The 21,814-nt window shown below is 46.0% G+C and overlaps 2 protein-coding genes across 2 annotated transcripts; one reads left to right on the plus strand and one right to left on the minus strand.

The window, feature by feature from the left end:
- Positions 1–17,353: 17,353 nt before the first annotated feature.
- On the minus strand, positions 17,354–17,994 carry LOC123449113 (LYR motif-containing protein 4-like). The gene has a single exon (XM_045126201.1). It carries the CDS (start codon positions 17,903–17,905, stop codon positions 17,630–17,632), a length of 276 nt encoding a protein of 91 aa, XP_044982136.1. The 5' UTR covers positions 17,906–17,994; the 3' UTR covers positions 17,354–17,629.
- A 121-nt stretch (positions 17,995–18,115) lies between these two features.
- On the plus strand, positions 18,116–21,348 carry LOC123449112. Its single transcript, XM_045126200.1, has 5 exons — positions 18,116–18,366; positions 18,881–18,954; positions 19,168–19,247; positions 20,618–20,769; positions 20,993–21,348. Exons 1-5 carry the CDS (start codon positions 18,162–18,164, stop codon positions 21,061–21,063), a joined length of 582 nt encoding a protein of 193 aa, XP_044982135.1. The 5' UTR covers positions 18,116–18,161; the 3' UTR covers positions 21,064–21,348.
- Positions 21,349–21,814: the final 466 nt, after the last annotated feature.

Genomic DNA, 21,814 nt, shown 5'->3' on the forward strand with positions numbered 1-21,814 from the left:
TTTTTATTTTTGCTTTGGAAAAATGTTATTCGGGTAGAGGATATTTTTCTGATTTTTTGGTATATAATACTCTATATTAAATATTTGATTTATTTCCTTTTATTTCACTTTTGTTTTTCTGTTTCGGAAAAGATTTAAAATAGGCAAGTCTTTTTTTAGAAGGCAACAGCCCCGAGCGCTTAATAGTTGTGGGCCGCCACCCCCACAGCCCAGGGACCGAATCCCTTAGATCTCGGCCGTCCTACCTTTCCTTCCCCGCCTCTCTCCCGCTGCCGCTGGGGCCCCCTGGCCGAACCCCTCTCCCCCACGGTCGTCTCCCTCCTCTCCTTCCTAGTCTCTGCCCGACCCCAAGCCGAGTTTTCCCTGGAACTCGGGATCCTCTCGGATCCCCTGTGCCTTCCTTCCCCGGCCCTCTCCCCGCCTATAAGTACCCCGAGCCCCGGCCGCACCCGTTCCCACCCCGCCCACGTCAAGCCGCCGCCCCGAGCCCCCTGCAGCAGCCCCGCCGGAGCAGCCCGCAACTCCACCTCGGCCACCCCCTGGAGCAGCCCCGCCTGAGCCACCCCCGCTCCGCCCGACGCCTCCCCTCGCCGGAGGACAACCGTCGCCACCTCCCCGTACCTCCACCGCCCCCAGAGCCCCTCCCCTCGCCGGCGACACCACCCCTCACCGGAGTTGCCTCCCACTGCCACGGTAAGGTCTCCCTCCTCCTGTTGTTTTTCTTTTTTTTTCCTTAGTAGCCCTTAGATCCATATTCTACGGTGTAGATTAGATTAGGATACCCCTTCGGTTTAGATCAGAAAACCGTTCTGGTTTTTTTCACTTAACACGGTTAGCCAGTAGTTTTGTTAGCCCTCGGCCGTTTGCTCCTAACGATTGCAAAAAACACCCCCGCAGCCTATCACAGCGCGCCACGTATACCCCCTGTTAGTTAGTTAGTTAGCTTCTCTTTTTCTGTCTAATTGCAAAAACAGAAAAGTTTCTGTTTAGTTTTGGCCATAACTTTTGATCCCGAAGTCCAATGATATTGATTCTTGTTCCAGTAGACTCCAATTTTTCTGTAGTTTTTAAAAAACATATAATTTGTCTATGTTTGAAATTTTCAAATATAAGTTAGATCAGATTTAGTTTAAACCTTGTTTTGCCTATTCCAGGAGTTTAAAAAATGATTTTGAGTTGATTCTTTTTGCTACTGCTTCCTAGTGATTAAATCTTACTGTGGTAGAAGTTTCAAAAAATTTCAAGTATTTGTACTGGTGTTTTCAACAGAAACAAGTTTCTGCCATAGTGACGCGTGTTGAATTCTTTTACTTAGGCTTTAGCAAATCCTCACTTGTGATGTTATTTTTACTTGTTGCTTGATTCTAGTGCTTATGGTGTGTTTTGTGTTTGTACCGGTAGATCATCTGGAGTGCGAAGTGTGTTACTTAGAAGCGCTCGATCAAGACAACTATCATCAAGGCAAGTCATTTTGATCATGTTATTTTCCTATGTTTTCGATGCATGGTAGTTCAGCTTTCGTTGCCCAATTGCATGCTGCCTAGGTACTTGGAAACTTTAGTATAAGTTGTAGTATCATGTGGTAGGCACACAACAACCCCGATACTTGGCCCCGGGACGACAATTTTACATTTGCTATGCTTGAGTAGACGGGTTTTCGGTTGAGTGCATAACACGAGTGATGCGAGGTTGATTAAATAATCAAGACCGGTTAAGACAAGATTTCCAAGACCTCGGACGCAATGCAACTCTGGGTGAAGGACGATTGATCGGCTCCCTGGAGAACCCAGTGGATGCCCGGGATGCTGGAGAGGCCATGACATCCTGCGGAAAGCTTCACCCAAGCTCGAAGAGACGGACGGAGACTTCAAGACTCAAGGCTTACCTACACAGCCACAAGTCATTATGGGCTCTGGCTTGGTTGGACAACGCGGCGACTCTGGACAGGCGGTGCTAGCAGATGTAGAAGAACGGTAGGAATGGATGGGCACCGACAGGGATTCAGAGGGGCCCGTTGAAAGACCATGTTTTGATCATCCGGTCTTCAAACACCCTGAAGTGCGAGGACAAACTCGGAGGCGATCAAATCTTGTGGGGAACGTGTGCAAAACTCTGCAGAGTGCCCAACCTAATCGATTAGCCGTGTCCACGGTCATGGACAACTTGAGCCGAAGGCATTGAAATTCCCCTGAACTCTCGACACAACTTAATAATGATGTGGGTGTTAACAACTATTCGGGTACGAGAATTGGTTGGCGGAACCATCTCGTTAACAACAAACAATGTAGTAATATTTTGCTTCCAACCCCTCTTGTTGTAGGATAAAACTAGCTTTATGCAAAACTTAGCCCCACAGGCCAAATATGCATGTAGAGATAGTTGATTATTATTTTACTCCTCTCTTTGATGACTTGCCGGCATATTCAATATGCTGACCTACACGGCTACAACGTATCATGTTGCAGAGTACTTTTCCGACCAAGAGTGAGGCTACGATCTACGCTCAGCGACATGCCCTTGGAGTTGGATGGACTCGTCTACCTGATGCTTCCGCTAGTCTTCGTTAGATATCTCATGAGATGGCCTTCAACCACTTTATTGTAATCCTTTATTGTAATAAAGTACTCTTTATGAGATTTCGATTAATAAAGTTGTGTGATTGAACTCTGGAATGTATACATTATGTACTTTGTGTGTACCAGCATGATCTTGGGATGGTACGGAAACACCAGAGGCTTGACTCGTCTTGAGTCGGGTCGCTACAGAAATGGTATTCAGAGCACACGCTGACCTTAGGACGCAACCTCTAGGAATGGAAAAGCCTTAGGAAGAAAACTATTTTCTCATGTCTATAATCTTCTATTTCCTCTTCTGATCATTTCTGACTTCTCTCCGATTTTCCAATGTTTTAGATGGCCACCTTCATCCCTGTTAAGTTCACGGAGTTTTGCCAGCCCGACGCCACTATGCCGTTCGGAAAGGAGCTGGTACAAATCACCAAGGACTTGAGGATTGCTCTGCCGACTATCACAGGGAAGCCAACTTCGTCTTACCCGGAGGATTCACGCTACAGGATCGAGGTGCACGTTCCCGGAAGGACATTCCAGCCGCGCACTGAGCCGATGGATTTCAAGTTCATCGCACCCAACTGGATTCTCGGAAGGAACATGGCGATCCATTGTGCACTCGGACGTATCAAGGAAGAGTACAAGGGCTGCCCTATTTCTCCAGACCTATTCACCGTATCCCGGAGAAACGAAGACGGAGAAATCATCTCAAGCAAGACCAAGGGCGCTCTCTTGTCTTATGCTCAGACCTTGGAGAAGCACAGCGGGACTCTGGAGCATCGTGTGATCAAGGACGCCAGGAAGATCAAGCAACTGTCACTCCGCGAGCTTGAACTTGAAGAAGCAGCCCGGGAAGCCCACTATGAACATGAACTGGAGGTGAAGGACTTCCTGAACGGATCGAGAAGCTGAAGACTCGAGTTGCATACCTGGAGGAGGAACCGGACATGGGCGAGAACCTTCATCCCGAAGGAGACGTAGCCCCCTTGATCAGCAACGACGAGGACTATGAAGAAAGCTCCACCGAAGGACCCATCACCATGCTTTTCTGAGGAGGACACTTAGACTAGACCACCAAATTTACTTTATCGTTTTACGCTTAGGCCGATGTTTAGGATTATCGAATTTTGTATCCTCGTGTGAACCTTTCTGATGGTATTGAATAAAATGTGTGGCGTGATACTTGTTTGTTGCATTCATATGGGTAGTGTAATTACTCTTAGACCATTGTTCTATGCTAATCTCACCCCTCTACAAACATCAGATGCCTCCGAGACGCGCCCCTGAGTCCAACTTTCCGCCGGAACTCACCCAGTTGATCCAGCAACAGAACACCCTGATGCAGCTGATCATCCAGAACCAGAACAATAACAACAACCGTCATCCACCCCAGGCCGACAACCTCACCCGTTTCCTGAGGTTGAACCCTCCAACTTTCTCCAGCAGCATTGAGCCCATTGTGGCAGATGATTGGCTCCGCAAGATGGAGCGTGAACTTATCACTGCTGGTTGTACTAAAGCTGAGAAGGTGCGCTTTGCCGCGCATCGACTTGAAGGCCCTGCAGCTGCTTGGTGGGAGAACTACACCACCACTTATCCCATTGCTGGAGTCACTTGGGAGCAATTCAAGCAAGCCTTCCGCACGGCACATGTCTCAGCTGGTGCAATGAGTCTGAAGAAGCATGAGTTTCGCAACTTACGCCAGGGGAATCGCTCTGTGGCTCAGTACATCGATGAATTCAGCATGCTCGCCCGTTATGCACCTGGAGATGTGGCCGATGATGCGGCCAAGCAGGAAAAATTCTTGGAGGGACTCAATGATGAGCTGAGCATTCAGTTGACTGTAGCCACCTTCAACAACTACCAGGAGCTGGTCGATAAGGCCCTCATCTTGGAGGGGAAACACCAGCAGATGGAGAACCGCAAGCGGAAGTATGGGGTTGGAAAGTTCAACTCTGGCACTCAGCAGAGCCTCGCTACACCCCTATTCGGGAATACGGATGAATCCGGTAAGTTTGGAGGACACGTCAGCATAACCACCGGTGCACAACCATGGAGGCCACAACCATGGAGGAAATGGGAACCACCGCAACAACAAGAACTTCAAGAATGGTGGTACGGCACTCGAAGCATTCAGCTCCAGCTCGAAGGATCGACTACATCACTTGCTTCAAGTGTCGAAGACGGACACTATGCCACGAATGTCCCTGAACAAGCAGGGAAAGGGAAAACGGCAACAAGAACTCTGCACAAAGAAGCCCAATCCTTTTCCTCGAGCTCGGTGAACCACATTGATGTTGAAGAGGTCTATGATCACCCCGAATCGTGGTTGGTAAGTTTTTGCTAAATTCACGTCCAGATTGGTACTTTTGATTCCGGTGCAACACATTCATTCATATCAAGGGTAGTTGTGGAAAAGTATAGTTTGCCAACTAGAACCCTCACCACCTATTAAGGTCGGGTTCCCGGAGGCATGATGACAGTGGGATAGGATGCCATGCTTTGAGTCTCAACATCGGGAACCATAATTTTCCCACCGACCTCATCGTATTAGAGTCCCGGGATTGGATGTAATCCTAGGCATGGATTGGTTGGCCAAGTATGAAGGGAATATTGATTGTGCCCTTAAGTCTATTTTGCTCACCACCCCGAGCGACGGATTAAGTACGTGTCTCGGCGCCCGACACGGAGTAAGCGAGTAAACTCTCTCACGGAGTAGTCCAGGAGGAAGTACCGATTGACAGAGTACCGATGTATTTCCGGAGGAATTGCGGGCATGCCACCCGATAGAGAGATTGAGTTCTTGATTGAGCTATTACAACAGCCCCGATATCCAAGAGACCCTATCGGATGCCCGCAAATGACTTGATAGAAATCAAGAAGCAAATTAAGGAGTTATTGGACAAAGGGTATATTCGCCAAGTTCTTCACCTTGGGAGCCCGTGCTCTTGGTTGAAAAGAAAGACAAGTCCTTGAGAATGGTTGTCGATTATCGTGCATTGAACGATGTGACCATCAAGAACAAGTACCCCTTGCCGATGATCAATGATCTGTTGATCGTTAGTTGGAGCTCGCGTATTCTCAAAGATCGATCTTCGATCCGGTATCATCGCTGAAGATTCGTGACAGGATATACCCAAGACAGCCTTCACCACTCGACGGCTTGTATGAGTACACGGTCATGTCATTTGGACTGACTAATGCTCGACATATTTTATGAATCGATGAACAAGGTATTTATGGAATACTTGGACAAGTTTGTCGTGGTGTTCATCGATGACATATGATATTCTCCAAGACGAAGAGGAACACAAGGAACATCTCGCGTCTAGTTCGAGAAACTTCGAGAGCATAAGCTATATGCGAAGTTTAGCAAATGTGAGTTTTGGTTGAAGGAAGTCGGATTCTCGGACACGTCATCTCGGGAGAAGGAATAGCAGTGGACCCTGCCAAGGTCGCAGCAGCTTACGAATGGGTAGCACCCACTTAGCCAAGGAGATCCGCAGTTTCTCGGACTTGCGGATATTACGGAGGTTCATTGAGAATTTATCAAAGATCGCCAAGCCCATGACAGAGTTATTGAAGAAGGAATCCAAGTATGTTTGGACGCGAGGAATGTGAAACCAGTTTTCAAGAGCTGAAGAAACGTCTTGTTACAGCCCCATGCGATATTGCGAACATTCGGAAGGATTTCCGGTTTCTCGTGACGCTCTCGTCAAGGACTCGAGGAGTGCTCATGCAAGAAGGTAAAGTTGTAGCCTATGCATCCAAACAGCTCAGACCTCATGAGTTGAATTATGCCACACATGATTTGGAACTAGCACTAGTGCACGCTCTCAAGACCTGGAGACATTTCCTGATCGGAAATAGTTGTGATGTTTACACCGATCACAAGAGCCTGAAATATATCTTCACGCAGAAGGAGTTGAACCTCAGACAGAGGCGATGGCTAGAGTTGATCAAGGACTATGACATGAGATTGCATTATCACCCAGGCAAGGCAAATGTTGTAGCCGATGCGTTGAGCCGCAAGAGTTATGTGAACACGCTCACAGCTGGAGGATTACCCCAGGAGTTAGTCGATGGCCTCCGAGAGCTCAAATTGGAAATAGTTCCAAGAGGATTTGTTGCCACTCTGGAAATTCAGTCTACTTTGACAGAAAAGATCCGCGAAGCACAGAAATCAAACAAGGAGATAGCTGAGATTAAGCAGAAAATGGAAGACGGGAAGGCTAAAGGTTTTCGTGAGGATGAACACGGAACTTTATGGTTTGAGGATCGCATCTATGTGCCCAATGATCTCGAACTCAGGAAATTGATACTTCAGGAGGCCCATGATTCCCCGTACTCGATACACCCCGGCAACACCAAGATGTATCTGGATCTGAAAGAAAGTTTCTGGTGGACAGGATTGAAGAAAGACATTGCCGACTTCGTAGCAATATGCGATGTTTGTCAGCGAGTAAAAGCCGAGCATCAGAAGCCAGCAGGTTTGCTCCAACCTCTGCCGATACCCGAGTGGAAATGGGAAAAGCTTGGTATGGACTTCATCACAGGATTACCCAGGACCCGTTCTGGCTATGATTCCATTTGGGTTGTGGTCGATCGTTTGACCAAGGTAGCTCACTTCATTCCTGTGAAGACTACTTACACGAGTGCCAAGCTGGCCAAGATATATATGACGAGGATCGTATGTCTGCACGGAGTACCGAAGATCATTGTGTCAGATAGAGGGACTCAGTTCACATCAAAATTTTGGCACCAACTGCATGAAACCTTGGGAACGAGATTGGAGTTCAGCACAGCTTTTCACCCACAGACAGATGGACAGACCGAGAGAGTTAATCAGATTCTGGAAGACATGTTGAGAGCTTGCGCACTAGACTATGGGTCTAGTTGGGATGACAATTTGCCTTATGCCGAGTTCTCATACAACAACAGCTACCAGACCAGTTTAAAGATGGCCCCTTTCGAAGCTCTATACGGAAGGAGGTGCAGAACACCGTTGATGTGGGATGGAGTTGGAGACCGACAACTTTTTGGTCCCGACCTTATCCGAGATTCTGAAGAGAAGGTCAAGCTAATTCGTGACTGACTCAAGATAGCTCAGTCCAGGCAGAAGAGTTATGCTGACAGCAAACGCAAGGATGTAACGTACGAAGTGGGAGACCGAGCATATCTTCGGGTGTCTCCACTTCGAGGAATCAAGAGATTCAGTGTGAAAGGGAAATTAGCACCTCGTTTCATTGGCCCCTACAAAATTCTTAAACATAGAGGCGAAGTTGCATACAAACTGGAACTGCCGGAAGGATTGTCCGGAGTTCATGATGTCTTCCATGTTTCCCAGTTGAAGAAATGCCACGCTGAGATGGCCGATGTTCCGTTGAGAGATACAGTGCCCCTAGAGGCCATACAGCTTGACAGTGATCTGACATATGAGGAGAAACCCGTCAGGATTCTCGAGATTGCCAACAGAGTTACCCGCAGCAAGATCATCAAGTTCTGCAAGGTGTTGTGGAGCCACCACACCGAGGAAGAAGCCACCTGGGAACGAGAAGAGGATCTTCGTCGAGACCACCCGCACCTGTTTTCTAGCCAACCCAAATCTCGAGGGCGAGATTCATCTTAAGGTGGGTAGGTTTGTAACATCCCAATTTTCCTAATTGGGAATGTTTTACATTGTAGCTAAGCATCTATGCATATTGATTGAAATAAATTTGGCACTTGAATTCTTTCGTCCTTTGATTTGCATTTCCATCTTTTTCCTCGCACGAGAAATGCCCGGGAAAATATTCTCTTGCACGCAAGAGAGAGAGCGGAGGAAAATGACCCTCCAAAGTGCGGGCAATTTCTGAAATATTGGAGCCAAGAAATCCAAAGATCATTTGCAAAAATATTTGCAAAAAGTAAATAAAGCATTTTGAGGAATTTTTGAAAAAACATTTTTTGAAGTTTTTATTTTTGCTTTGGAAAAATGTTATTCGGGTAGAGGATATTTTTCTGATTTTTTTGGTATATAATACTCTATATTAAATATTTGATTTATTTCCTTTTATTTCACTTTTGTTTTTCTGTTTCGGAAAAGATTTAAAATAGGCAAGTCTTTTTTTTAGAAGGCAACCGCCCCGAGCGCTTAATAGCTGTGGGCCGCCACCCCCACAGCCCAGGGACCGAATCCCTTAGATCTCGGCCGCCCTACCTTTCCTTCCCCGCCTCTCTCCCACTGCCGTTGGGACCCCCTGGCCGAACCCCTCTCCCCCACGGTCGTCTCCCTCCTCTCCTTCCTAGTCTCTGCCCGACCCCGAGCCGAGTTTTCCCTGGAACTCGGGATCCTCTCGGATCCCCTGTGCCTTCCTTCCCCGGCCCTCTCCCCGCCTATAAGTACCCCGAGCCCCGGCCGCACCCGTTCCCACCCCGCCCACGTCAAGCCGCCGCCCCGAGCCCCCTGCAGCAGCCCCGCCGAGCAGCCCGCAGCTCCACCTCGGCCACCCCCTGGAGCAGCCGCCCCGAGCCACCCCCGCTCCGCCCGACGCCTCCCCTCGCCGGAGTTGCCTCCCACTGCCATGGTAAGGTCTCCCTCCTCCTGTTGTTTTTTTTTCTTAGTAGCCCTTAGATCCATATTCTACGGTGTAGATTAGATTAGGATACCCCTTCGGTTTAGATCAGAAAACCGCACTGGTTTTTTTTTTCACTTAACACGGTTAGCCAGTAGTTTTGTTAGCCCTCGGCCGTTTGCTCCTAACGATTGCAACAAACACCCCCGCAGCCTATCACAGCGCGCCACGTATACCCCCTGTTAGTTAGTTAGTTAGCTTCTCGTTTTCTGTCTAATTGCAAAAACAGAAAAGTTTCTGTTTAGTTTTGGCCATAACTTTTGATCCCGAAGTCCAATGATATTGATTCTTGTTCCAGTAGACTCCAATTTTTCTGTAGTTTTTAAAAACATATAATTTGTCTATGTTTGAAATTTTCAAATATAAGTTAGATCAGATTTAGTTTAAACCTTGTTTTTCCTATTCCAGGAGTTTAAAAAATGATTTTGAGTTGATTCTTTTTTATACTGCTTCCTAGTGATTAAATCTTACTGTGGTAGAAGTTTCAAAAAATTTAAAGTATTTTTACTGGTGTTTTCAACAGAAACAAGTTTCTGCCATAGTGACGCGTGTTGAATTCTTTTACTTAGGCTTTAGCAAATCCTCACTTGTGATGTTATTTTTACTTGTTGCTTGATTGTAGTGCTTATGGTGTGTTTTGTGTTTGTATCGGTAGATCATCCGGAGTGCGAAGCGTGTTACTTAGAAGCGTTCGATCAAGACAACTATCATCAAGGCAAGTCATTTTGATCATGTTATTTTCCTATGTTTTCGATGCATGGTAGTTCAGCTTTCCTTGCCCAATTGCATGCTGCCTAGGTACTTGGAAACTTTAGTATAAGTTGTAGTATCATGTGGTAGGCACACAACAACCCCGATACTTGGCCCCGGGACGACAATTTTACATTTGCTATGCTTGAGTAGACGGGTTTTCGGTTGAGTGCATAACACGAGTGATGCGAGGTTGATTAAATAATCAAGACCGGTTAAGACAAGATTTCCAAGACCTCGGACGCAATGCAACTCTGGGTGAAGGACGGTTGATCGGCTCCCTGGAGAACCCAGTGGATGCCCGGGATGCTGGAGAGGCCATGACATCCTGCGGAAAGCTTCACCCACGCTCGAAGGGACGGACGGAGACTTCAAGACTCAAGGCTTACTTGCACAGCCACAAGTCATTATGGGCTCTGGCTTGGTTGGACAACGCAGCGACTCTGGACAGGCGGTGCTAGCAGATGTAGAAGAACGGTAGGAATGGATGGGCACCGACAGGGATTCAGAGGGATCCGTTGAAAGACCATGTTTTGATCATCCGGTCTTCAAACACCCTGAAGTGCGAGGACAAACCCGGAGGCGATCAAATCTTGTGGGGAACGTGTGCAAAACTCTGCAAAGTGCCCAACCTAATCGATTAGCCGTGTCCACGGTCATGGACAACTTGAGCCGAAGGCATTGAAATTACCCTGAACTCTCGACACAACTTAATAATGATGTGGGTGTTAACAACTATTCGGGTACGAGAATTGGTTGGCGGAACCATCTCGTTAACAACAAACAATGTAGTAATATTTTGCTTCCAACCCCTCTTGTTGTAGGATAAAACTGGCTTTATGCAAAACTTAGCCCCACAGGCCAAATATGCATGTAGAGATAGTTGATTATTATTTTACTCCTCTCTTTGATGACTTGTCGGCATATTCAATATGCTGACCTACACGACTGCAACGTATCATCTTGCAGAGTATTTTTCCGACCAGGAGTGAGGCTACGATCTACGCTCAGCGACATGCCCTTGGAGTCGGATCGACTCGTCTACCTGATGCTTCCGCTAGTCTTCGTTAGATATCTCATGAGATGGCCTTCAGCCACTTTATTGTAATCCTTTATTGTAATAAAGTACTCTTTATGAGATTTCGATTAATAAAGCTGTGTGATTGAACTCTGGAATATATACATTATGTACTGAGTGTGTACCAGCATGATCTTGGGATGGTACGGAAACACCAGAGGCTTGACTCGTCTTGAGTCGGGTCGCTACAGGTAGACCATGGCAATTTAATAAAAAATATGTACACCATGGTAGGACAAATCAGTATACCCTTGTTCATAAGATCAAAATATAAGTTTGCTTCCTATGTCTTCTGAACATATTATGAAAGATGGCATTGCTAGAGCTAGTAAAGCAAAACATGACCTACATAAGAGTGAAAATCAGATTGTAGCAAAGGAGTTTGAACAACACAACAAGCCTAATAAACCATCATCTAGTGTTGCATCTGAAATAAAACTGAAGAGTGGTTGTTTACTTGCCACTAAATCTGATTTTACTGATTTGGATGTTCCTACATCTGTTTGCTACGCTTTCGTATGTAAAGAGATATTATTTTCATTCGAGGACATGCCTCCCTATTTGCCTCCTGCTGTCATTAACATTTTGCAAGAGTTCACTAACGTCTTTCCACAAGATCATGCCACCGGGATTACCACCTATTAGAGGGATTGAGCATCAGATTGACTTAATTCCCGGTGCATTGCTACCCAACCGTGCACCATACCGCACCAATCAAGAGGAGACGAAGGAGATTCTACGTCAAGTACATGAGCTGCTCGACAAAGGTTATATATGTGAATATCTTAGTCCTTGTGTTGTTACTATTATTCTAGTGCCGAAAAAGATGGTACATCGCGTATGTGTGTTGATTGTAGAGGCACTAATAATATTACTATTCGTTATCGTCATCCTATTCCTAGGCTGGATGATATGCTTGATGAATTAAATGGCTCTATAATTTTCTCCGAAGTTGATTTGCGTAGTTGATACCATCAAATTCGCATGAAATTGGAACATGAATGGAAAATAGCATTTAAAACTAAATTTAGATTATATAGGTGGTTAGTTATGTCTTTTTGGTTAACTAATGCACCTAGCACTTTCATGTGATTAATGAATGAGGTTTTACGTGCTTTCATTGAACGATTTGTGATAGTCTACTTTGATGATATAGTGATTTATAGTAGATCTTTGGAGGAACACTTGGATCATTTGTGTGTTGTTTTTATTGCTCTATGTGATGCACGTTTGTTTGGTAACCTTGGAAAGTGCACATTTTGCACCGACCGAGTATTTTATTTTTTGGCTATGTTGTTACTCCACAAAAAATTAAAGTTGATAAAACCAAGATTGAAGCGATTGAGAGTTGGTCACAGCCCAAAAGGGTCACACAAGTGAGAGTTTTCTTGGACTCATCGGGTTTTATAGGCGTTTTATGAAAGATTTCAGCACCATTGATGCATCTCGTAATGAGCTTACAAAGAAGGATATGCCTTATGCTTGGGATACCGCACAGGAAGAAGCCTTCACGGTTTTGAAAGATAAGTTAACACACATGCTCCTTTACTCCAACTTTACATGCTCCTTTACTCCAACTTTCTAATTTTAAAAAGACTTTCGAGCTTGAATGTGATGCTAGTGGAATTGTATAAGTTAACACATGCACCAAGTCATACCGCTACGTTACCCAATTTTATATTTAATGTTCAACATGATGTGCATGTGTTTTTGTAAATCCCAATCTCAGTCTTTTGGTTTAATCGACGGACCAACGAAAATTACCAACCAGAAAAACTGATATCTTGTTTACTGACAAAAGACCAGGTATAATCGCTAGCAAACCAACAAATGTTTACTCAACAAGACCAGTAAGAAAACTAAAGATTGTCAAACTACGCCAGTCGAAAATGCACAAGGGTAAAGATATGGAAGGGGAAATAAGACACAGTGGAGGTGCCCTGCAAAGATCATGGCAAGAAAAAGCCCTGCAAAAGGCACCACACAACATGCAGGTCGGCGAATAGCCACAAGGCCTGCATGCACCTTGATATTCAGCTACTCAGCAGTATCTACTTGCCATACCAAGATGGCAACACAAGAAGTATTTCAGGAACTATTGTTTCAATCCATCTACATGTTAAACATGCCAGGGTTTTGGTGTAAGTGGCTCTAAAATATTACTTAGACTGGTTAATCTTGGGATTATAGTGTTCCATTCAATTACGATTCACTATCACCGCTAAATGGATGGAAAGTTTACAGTTTGGAAGATCCGAGCATCAAAGATATTATATTGTATAGTTCACTAAAAGTTATGCAATAAGAACCACCTGCTTATATGGAATGGATGTATGCCTTTGTTGCAGCTACCAGCAAGGAGCAAAAGAATATTTTGATGTTGCTTCAACTAATTAAGTGAAGTCCTAACCAAGACTTAATTTAGTCCGAAAGCAGCTATTGATAAGTGTTGAACCGGTATGGCCCAGCCCATCCAGTTATCTCTTAGGGCCCAGGCCCATGTAGTGGGACTGACCTAAAAGGAGGCTCCCAGCCATCCCGTTCCCAGACAGAGCCGCCACACACAAAACACACGAGCTGGAGGTACTCCTCTCTCCCTCCCATACTCCTCTCTCCCTCCCGTTTCTACATGGTATCAGAGGCCAGCGACGGCGGGGCCTGAGAAGACGAGGCGACGTCCGGCGAGGTGGCGGCGGATTTGGGCGGCGTCCGGCGAGGTAGCGGCGAATCTGGGAGGCGCGGCGTGGCTTCGCAGGAGGTGCGGCTCGTTGGAGAGGAAGGAGAGGTGGCGCTGCTTGCTCCTCGGCGTGGCGGGCTGTGGTGCTGCGGAGGAGAAGAGGAGAAGGGTAGTGGAGAAGGGTAGCTCCTTGTTGTGCGGCGTGTGTGCGTGTGTCTGCAGGGGACCGGGAGCGGAGAAGCTCGCGGGGTTGGCTCTGTTGGAGGCCAAGATCCTCTGGGCTGCGTTGTTTGCGAGAGGAAGGAGGAAGAGAAGCTGCGTTGTTTGTAGAAGAAGAAGGAAGAGAAGCTCGCGGAGGAAGAGGTGTGGTTGCTTGCTTGCACTTGGAGGCTGGAGTTGCGGAGTCTCTTGCTAGCCGGGCGTAAAGGGACCAACGTGCGGCTATATAGGGTCTTCTGAGGTGTTGTTGCCGATACCGGATCGGAGATGGCTGAACCAAATGCGCTTGCGAGGCTTTCGAGAAGCTCGCTAAGATCCTCGCGAGTCCAACTCCAACTCTAGGGCCATCGTTCCTCGACAGAAGTGGCTCGGAGCTCGAAATGTCACCCTGGACATGAAGCTAGAGGGGCCACAAATTATTTGAGCTGGTCCAGAAGGGCATTGTTGGTGTGGAGACAGAAGGAACTTGATGGGCACTTATTGGGTGCGGTTGATGAACCCGGAGACAAGACTACCGCGGAGGGAAAACGGTGGAAGGTCATAAACTCGTGCTTGTTGGCTGGTTGTTGAACTCGGTGATGCCCTCCATTGGTCGCTCTATGGAGGGACTATCCACGTCGCCGAGATATGGAAGACTATCCACCCAATACTCGGCAAGGGTAATTTCATGCTAATTGCTCATTGAGGAAGATCGGTCATGCGCCAAGGCGATGACATGTCGGTGATGGCATATGTAGCAGAGCTGAGGCTTTGTGGGCGAGCGGATAATTGTGATCCTCTCGGAACTCTATGATGCGGCGTGCATCGAGTCAGGGCGCAAGTGGATTACACGCAGGCGTGTGCTGAAACTGTTGGAAGGCTTCAGAGGTTGCTTTCATGGCAGGGGGCTTCCCTGTTGCACCAACCTCTCCTGCCAACTATTGAGGAGACTATTGCAGCAATGTCTCAAGAGGAGGTGAGGCTATCTCTTGAGCATGCAAACATGAAGTTTGTGCCGGCTTCGACATTTGCAGTCACTGAGCGCATGGAGTGGGGAGATCCCAACAAATGTCATATTTGTGGGGAGGTAGGTCATTGGAAGAAGGAATGTCCAACTCGTGGTAGAGGCAGGGGATACAACAGAGGGGGCACTGGCAGAGGCAGGTATGCTCGAGGCAGAGGTGGATACCCATGGAACTCAGGGGGTCAACTTTCTAGGGGCAGAGGGGGCTACTCAGGAAACTCAGGGGGCAGGGCGATATGGTAGTTGAAGAGGACATTGGGACGTCACAAGGCAAGGGAGTTGATGAAGCTGCTTACGGAGACTTTGCTCACTGGGCCTCCACTGATGAAGGTAATTCGATGAAGGCATTTCTTACTCCTAACAAAAACAGGGCAACATACAATGGACTATTCATGTAAGTTTCTGCACAAGTATAGAACCTGTAAAACTAAAAAGAGCAAACTATCTGTGAACAGACATTTGTGGAAAACTTAATGGTGAAAAAAAAACAGTAAGAAACTAATATTTCCAGTCGTGGTTAACAGAGTCTGCTTTTGTGCTCCTCTGCTGCAAATAAGATTTTAAGTCTTTTGAGTATTGGATGAAGATGCCAGTCAAGAAGTTCCACATATTGGCTGGTAATTCCATGGCCTGTTTGATTTTTGGGCCAAAAGGAACTCATTTGGCAAAATTTTAACGGGCTAAGTGCGAACAAGCATAATCCTAACCTTTTCGTTAAACCCTAGATGGTTCTTTCAGAAAATGATGATATCTTTAAAATCAAATAGACAAATATACAACTGCACGCCCTTCAACAGAAAGTAAAGATGCCATATACAACACGTTCTGTAATATTTAATATTTTAACTGACTTCAGCATCACATATAATGGTATTAGTTACAGCTCTGGATTTATGCAATCACAATGTAAGCACATAGTTTGGCATTGTGCTTACCTTAATCGTATGCTTTATTTTACTTGTTTTGTTGTTGAGAGATGTAACATAAATATTACCAGAAAGAGCATCACATTCCAGAGTGCAGCACAGGAATGAACCTAACATGCCTTAGTTAACCAATCCCCCTAATTAACATAAATTGTGCTAAAATAGGAAAGTACAGATATTCTGAAATCTGCCCAGCTGAACATAAGTTGTTTTTCTTCCTGCCTAGTCTGAATCCAATGTGGTAGTTGTACACTGTGGATGCCCTTCAGTTTGTTTACCAACATGCAGCATCTCTGTTATTATTATCATTGGGATAGTAGTAGGTGTAACCGTGTAAGCATTGAGGTCATTTCAACCAACTAGTGTAGGATGTAAATATATGTTCTATCCTTGCAATGCTGCAGTGCTCATGCATATCTACTACCTAAGTTTCCTGTATTAGACACTGTTTTCTTGTTTAAAGGTAATGATTTCAGCAAAGGATGAGCCAGATGAACTGGTTCCTCCAGCTGTTGATGTTTTGTGCAGAGTACATAAAAGAATAACAGATGGTTTAGACATTGAACCACCCAGTCTCAGCGAGGTGCTGGTCCTGCAGGGCCAACACAGCCACTTGGGGAAGCTAGCAGCCTGATCGGCAAACAAGGAGCAACCATTAAATCAACACAGGATGCTTCAATGTTTGCTCTCCGCATTCTTGGTAAGATTCACATTTACCCCGTATTGTTGTCTCAGTGTGGCAATGCTTCACCATATTGTGGTAGTATGACAAGGCCTCCTCTGCTTTCGATACTAAGTTTTGTAGTACCTTGCTTGTCTTCAGCTAGCCAAGAATAGATCCGTGATTTTTCTTTTGTAGTTTTACTGGCTATCTGTCATATGCAATTTGTGTCATTGAACTAATAAGTAATAAGTTGTATACATTATGACTCGTGTCTTGCATTGCTATCCTTTTTTTTTTGCACGGATCAGAATATTCTGGCCCGTGGGACACCGAACTTGACATGGTAAGAGTCCGGAAAGAGAGATCTGAAGGACTGGAGTATCACCAAAGAACTAGCCATGGACAGAGGTGCGTGGAAGTTTGCTATCCATGAGCCAGAACCATGAGTTGGTTGCGATATCTTGTTGGTTTGACCTCTAGCCTACCCCAACTTGTTTGGGACTAAAAGACTTTGTTGTTGTTGTTGTTGTTGTTGGATCAGAATATTCTGGTAAACACTACTCGCACATAGCCAGTCTATCTCGTTTCCCAACAACTTATGCAATGCAAAACCTAATCTGGTTGGGCTTTGTAACCAAGGTTGCGGCATTTCAGCATTTCATCAAACAGTTGATGAGTAACATGATTGATTTCAATGCACCCTTAACAGTTCTACACATTAGTCAGCACGACAAGTATGCAGTAGCGCACAAATGCTAGTGTGATGTATTCCCTCTGTAAAGAAATATAAGAGTGTTTAGATCACTAAAATAGTAATCTAAATGCTCTTATATTTAGCACCGCTGCAAGAAGTCAGAGACAAGATTACAGTATAATTCTAAAGCCACAATCAGATTGTTTTACACGTAACATTGGTATGTGAAACATACAAAATCATGATCATCGAGCGAACTTATTGAACAATAGCAACCACCGTATCATGGCAATTATCCAGCGAACATAGTAACAGCGGAATTCTATCAGCGTCAGACCGCCGTGACCCTACTAATAACAGTACAGAAAAGAGCACGGACCCAAAAGGGGGGAAAAGGAGGAGGAGATGGCGGGCGTGAAACCTCTATCCCTCGTCGCTCACTGAATCTTCATCTCCACAACGCTCTTGGCCTTGGGCGCGTACAGAGAGTACACCAGCACCTGCCTCTTGGCCACCTCCAGCTGCTGCTTCCCGTCCGCGAAAGCCGCCGCCGCGGCCGGCGCGTCGGCGAGGGCGCGGTTCTCGCGGAAGGCGTCCGCCGCGCGGCGCCGCGTGTACTCGCGGATGTTGTAGTCGGAGAACTGCCTCGCCGTGCGGAGGAAGGCGCGGAAGAGGGACAGCACCTCCGTCTTGGCTGGGCCCGCCGCCGCCATGGATGCCGCCTCTCGTGCGACGAAGGCTGCAGAAGAAATCTGGCTTTGTGGGGTTTCCTGAGGGCCGAGGGCTTTGGGGATTTTCGGAGGGCCGCGTAACAACTAACAAGTCGACGTTTCCTTCCTATGGTAAATTAGCAGATACACCCCTTGCTATGAAGTTTATTACAGTTAGCGGGGGTTATGTACAAAATATCCGTTGCTTTCCGCTTTCGCTCCTAGGAGACGCGCTTGGCTCTTGGGCGCGGTGTGAAGGATGGGCTCTCTGTCGGACACACAGGCGAATGGCGACCGTCAGCCGCCGCCGGCGGAGGCGGAGGATGCTGTGGCGCAGGTCGAGGAGGGAGATACCGGCGAGAAGATGGAGGGCGTCGCGTCCATCGCGCTGCTGCCCTCTGGCGCCATCTCCGGCCACTTCATCCGCCTCCCGGACTCCGCCTGCTACGGCCTCCAGGGCACCCGTACACATCTCTCTTCGTTCACCCTTCTTGTACTTGTTTATCGATTGACCCCTAGTTTCCAGACGCGATCATTGTGTAGTTGGGCTCCTACTGCCATCTCGGTTGGATCGTTTGTGTTGCCACCAGAACCCCCCCTTTGTTCTGCAGTCAGCACAAGTGATAGCGATATGTTATTAGGGTTTATCTGTATAGAAGTTTATCTTTGTTTCGAACTGAATTTTGTGTTCTGCTAGACTGCTAGCATAGCAATATTCCGGTACTGTGTAATAGGCTATAACCTGTTACATTAGGAAGTCAGGATTTTTGTTAGAACGATGCATAGTTTTTTGACGAAAAATGATGTGACATGATATGTTCTTGATTGTACAAAGGTGAATGTATGTGCTTCTATTCGCCTCCCATTGTCTTCTGCAGTTGTGCACATCTTTGTCTTTACTCTTTAGTCTTTATTACACATAAGAGAAGATAGTTGTAGCTTATATTACCCTGTCCCTTTTCTTTTGTGTCATGTAAGCGATACCATGCGAGAGGGAATGTAGCCGAGGAGATGATTACCGCCTCATAAAGCTCTCCATCATTAATTTTAAGGTCAGATATCTGTAAAATTCTTCTCCACCAAGTATGTATTCTACCGACGGGTTATCTTACTATCTTAGCTCACCTTCCTTTGTAAAATGATACTATCTCGGCTTATCTTGGATCTATCAGAAGTTACCTACAGATATCCTTAAAACTCAGTTATCTCTTATTCTTAGAACTTGTAGTCTGTGTGGCAGAGGTTAACCTATGCTCATGTGACAGAGGAAAACAGAGAAGGTGGTTGTGGTGGAATGCAGGGGACATGATGCTGCTCGGTTACAAAACATTGACCATTTGCATGGGTAAGTCTTCTTTCATGGGTGGATTTCGTCAGAACTAAATTTGATGTTGTTGAATTTACTGTTTGCAAAAACGGTGTGGCGTCATGTGCTGATGCTCATGCCCATCAATTTTAGCTGGAAGTCCTGTTGATATATATGAAATCGGAATATAGATGCATGTACGTCATATCTTTTCTCATGCTATATCAAAACACTGTAGCATAACTGTGTTTTTGAAAGCATTACAGTATCTGAAGTTGTTGGAATGGATTATGTTTTCAAGAAGTGCAATTGAATAAACGGGAATAATCCGATGAAACAGGGTATATTGGATTATTGGTCCTTGTACGCTATTTTGTATGTCTCTATTCTCATGTGATTAATCAAGGCCAAAACACAATTTAATTTATCATTGTCTTATGCTGTGATACTGTGAAAATTACGTTGCCTCACTGGCAGAGTTGCATACCTCTGTAGTATCTCTTTGCCATGATCTATAAATGTTCAGGGTGTGTTTGATTTGAGCCTAGGTTTGCCCGACCAAATTTGAATTTTGGGTATCCAAAATTTTCGTGCAGTCTATATGGTTTGGTATTGTCAAATGCATCATGAGTCATGACCGGCATGGCGACAAGTTTACTTCTTCATCATGCCACTAAGCAGCCATAAATCAAGCATTGCCTGCATGAATAGACACAAACTAAACTATTTAGTCCTTTATTGAGTTCATGCTTTAGTCTCTCTTTACTGTATACAAATTCAAGTCCCTCCCCTTTTTTTCTGTGAAGGCCAACTTATGAGGTGTTCAATGTTCTTTTCTTTGAACAAAGTAGCCTTAGGCTGTTAGATATGATGTTTCATTGTGTTAGCGATGTCATGTTCAACTCTCAAATGTATTGTTATGAACTTGGGTTTTGAGGAGAGGTACAGGAGGGGCTGTCGTCCTGGGAGGCAAAGTAGACAAATTATTCGTCTATTTTCTTGCTTATGCCAGAGAGTACATTACAGTCCTATTAATTAGGACGACTTGGTCAACAAGTCAGATCTAGACTTGAACTTTCAATCTTACCATATATGGACTCGTCATAGTTTAAAGGATAAACTACCTAATTACTGGACGCTTCCAAGTTTAAAGGATAAAACTACCTACTTGAGAGACCATGTGGGTCCTCTTCTTAAATCCGTGCTGCATGGTTTATGAACTATATGTGCGTGACACATATGGTTGGAATTTGATTCTGGATTGTTTAGTATTTACCGTGTTGCTTGATAAAAGATTACTTTCACTAGTGGGTGAAGGATAGTGCACCTGATGCTGTGAAGTAGTATTAGTTACTGTTTGTAATGTTTGTTTTGTGCTGTTCTCCTTATGCAAACACCATCTTTTGCAGATGGGAAGATGATGTTGTTGGGTTGGTTCAAAAGAAACATGGGAACAAGAAAGTCCTGGTCTCTTTCGAATGCGAGACGCTAAAGGCCGATAAAGCCGCCGAAGAACATATTAGCAAGTATATGCCAAATCTTTGCGGACTGGATGCAGTTGGTAAGCATGGAATACTAAAATTTCTGGGTGAATAAACAACAAGCCTTGACCACGAATCTATCTATCTATAGTGAATGGCACTAGTAAGCATGGATAGTGAGCTCTGAGCACCAATAGGCTGGCCCAGTATTTCCATCTGCCAGCTAGTATGCCCTATAAACAACTGTGTGTGGATTCCTGATGTCTGTACTGTTAGCTCATTCGTTCTGCCTTTGCACTGCAGTAAACACGGGGAAGATGAGCATCTCTGGCATCAACCTCGACGAGGACGATGAACCAAGCGGCGACAGCTGAGAGCATAAACACTTTGTCAGGTGCGACTTGTCAATGCCGTCGACAAAGCAGGACTGTGTGTCGCTGTTACAACAGCATGAGTTTTATGCGACAGCGCTTGTGTTTCTGCACTGTGCGCTTTGTAGCAAGTCTCTCAAGGGAATGTGTGTTGCCGTTGCTGCATCTGCCATGATCCTGATGAGGGAATTAGGGCCAGTTCTTTTGCAGCTTATTTGAGCTTATTGTCAAAATAAGCTAGAAGTGCAAAAGAACTCGTTTTTGAGAAGTCACTTGAGCTTATTTTCACCTTTCTCTCCTTCACAGTGAAAAAAAGGGGTGGAGTGGCTTCCCGCAGCTTAGAGCGAAAGGGTATAACATATTGCCCCTGTTGTTTGATGTTATTATGGCGAAAATGCCACCGCACTCGACCCAACCAGTCTCCTCCCAAGCCCGCGCACTCGACCCCTCCTCCTCCCGCACTCGACCCCTCTTCCCTCTCCTCTAGGGTTCGGCCGTTGCCGTCGCCAGATCCCGCGGCCTCGAACCCTCCCTTGGCGCGAGCCCCACGCCCCACTCCCTTCCTCATCCCAAGCCCGACGCCCCCTTCCTCCCCGCGAGCTCCTGGCCTGGTCCGCCCCTTTCGGCAACCCACTCTGGCCCGATCCCTCTAGCCATTGTCGCTGCTCCTTCGGTCGGCACTGTGCCTCCGACTTGGGCGCAACCCCAACTCCTCTAGCCGTTGCTCCTTTAGCCGTCGGCACTGCTCCTCCAG

The sequence above is a fragment of the Hordeum vulgare genome, chromosome 4H (assembly GCF_904849725.1).
Source record: "Hordeum vulgare subsp. vulgare chromosome 4H, MorexV3_pseudomolecules_assembly, whole genome shotgun sequence".
NCBI lineage: Eukaryota > Viridiplantae > Streptophyta > Magnoliopsida > Poales > Poaceae > Hordeum > Hordeum vulgare.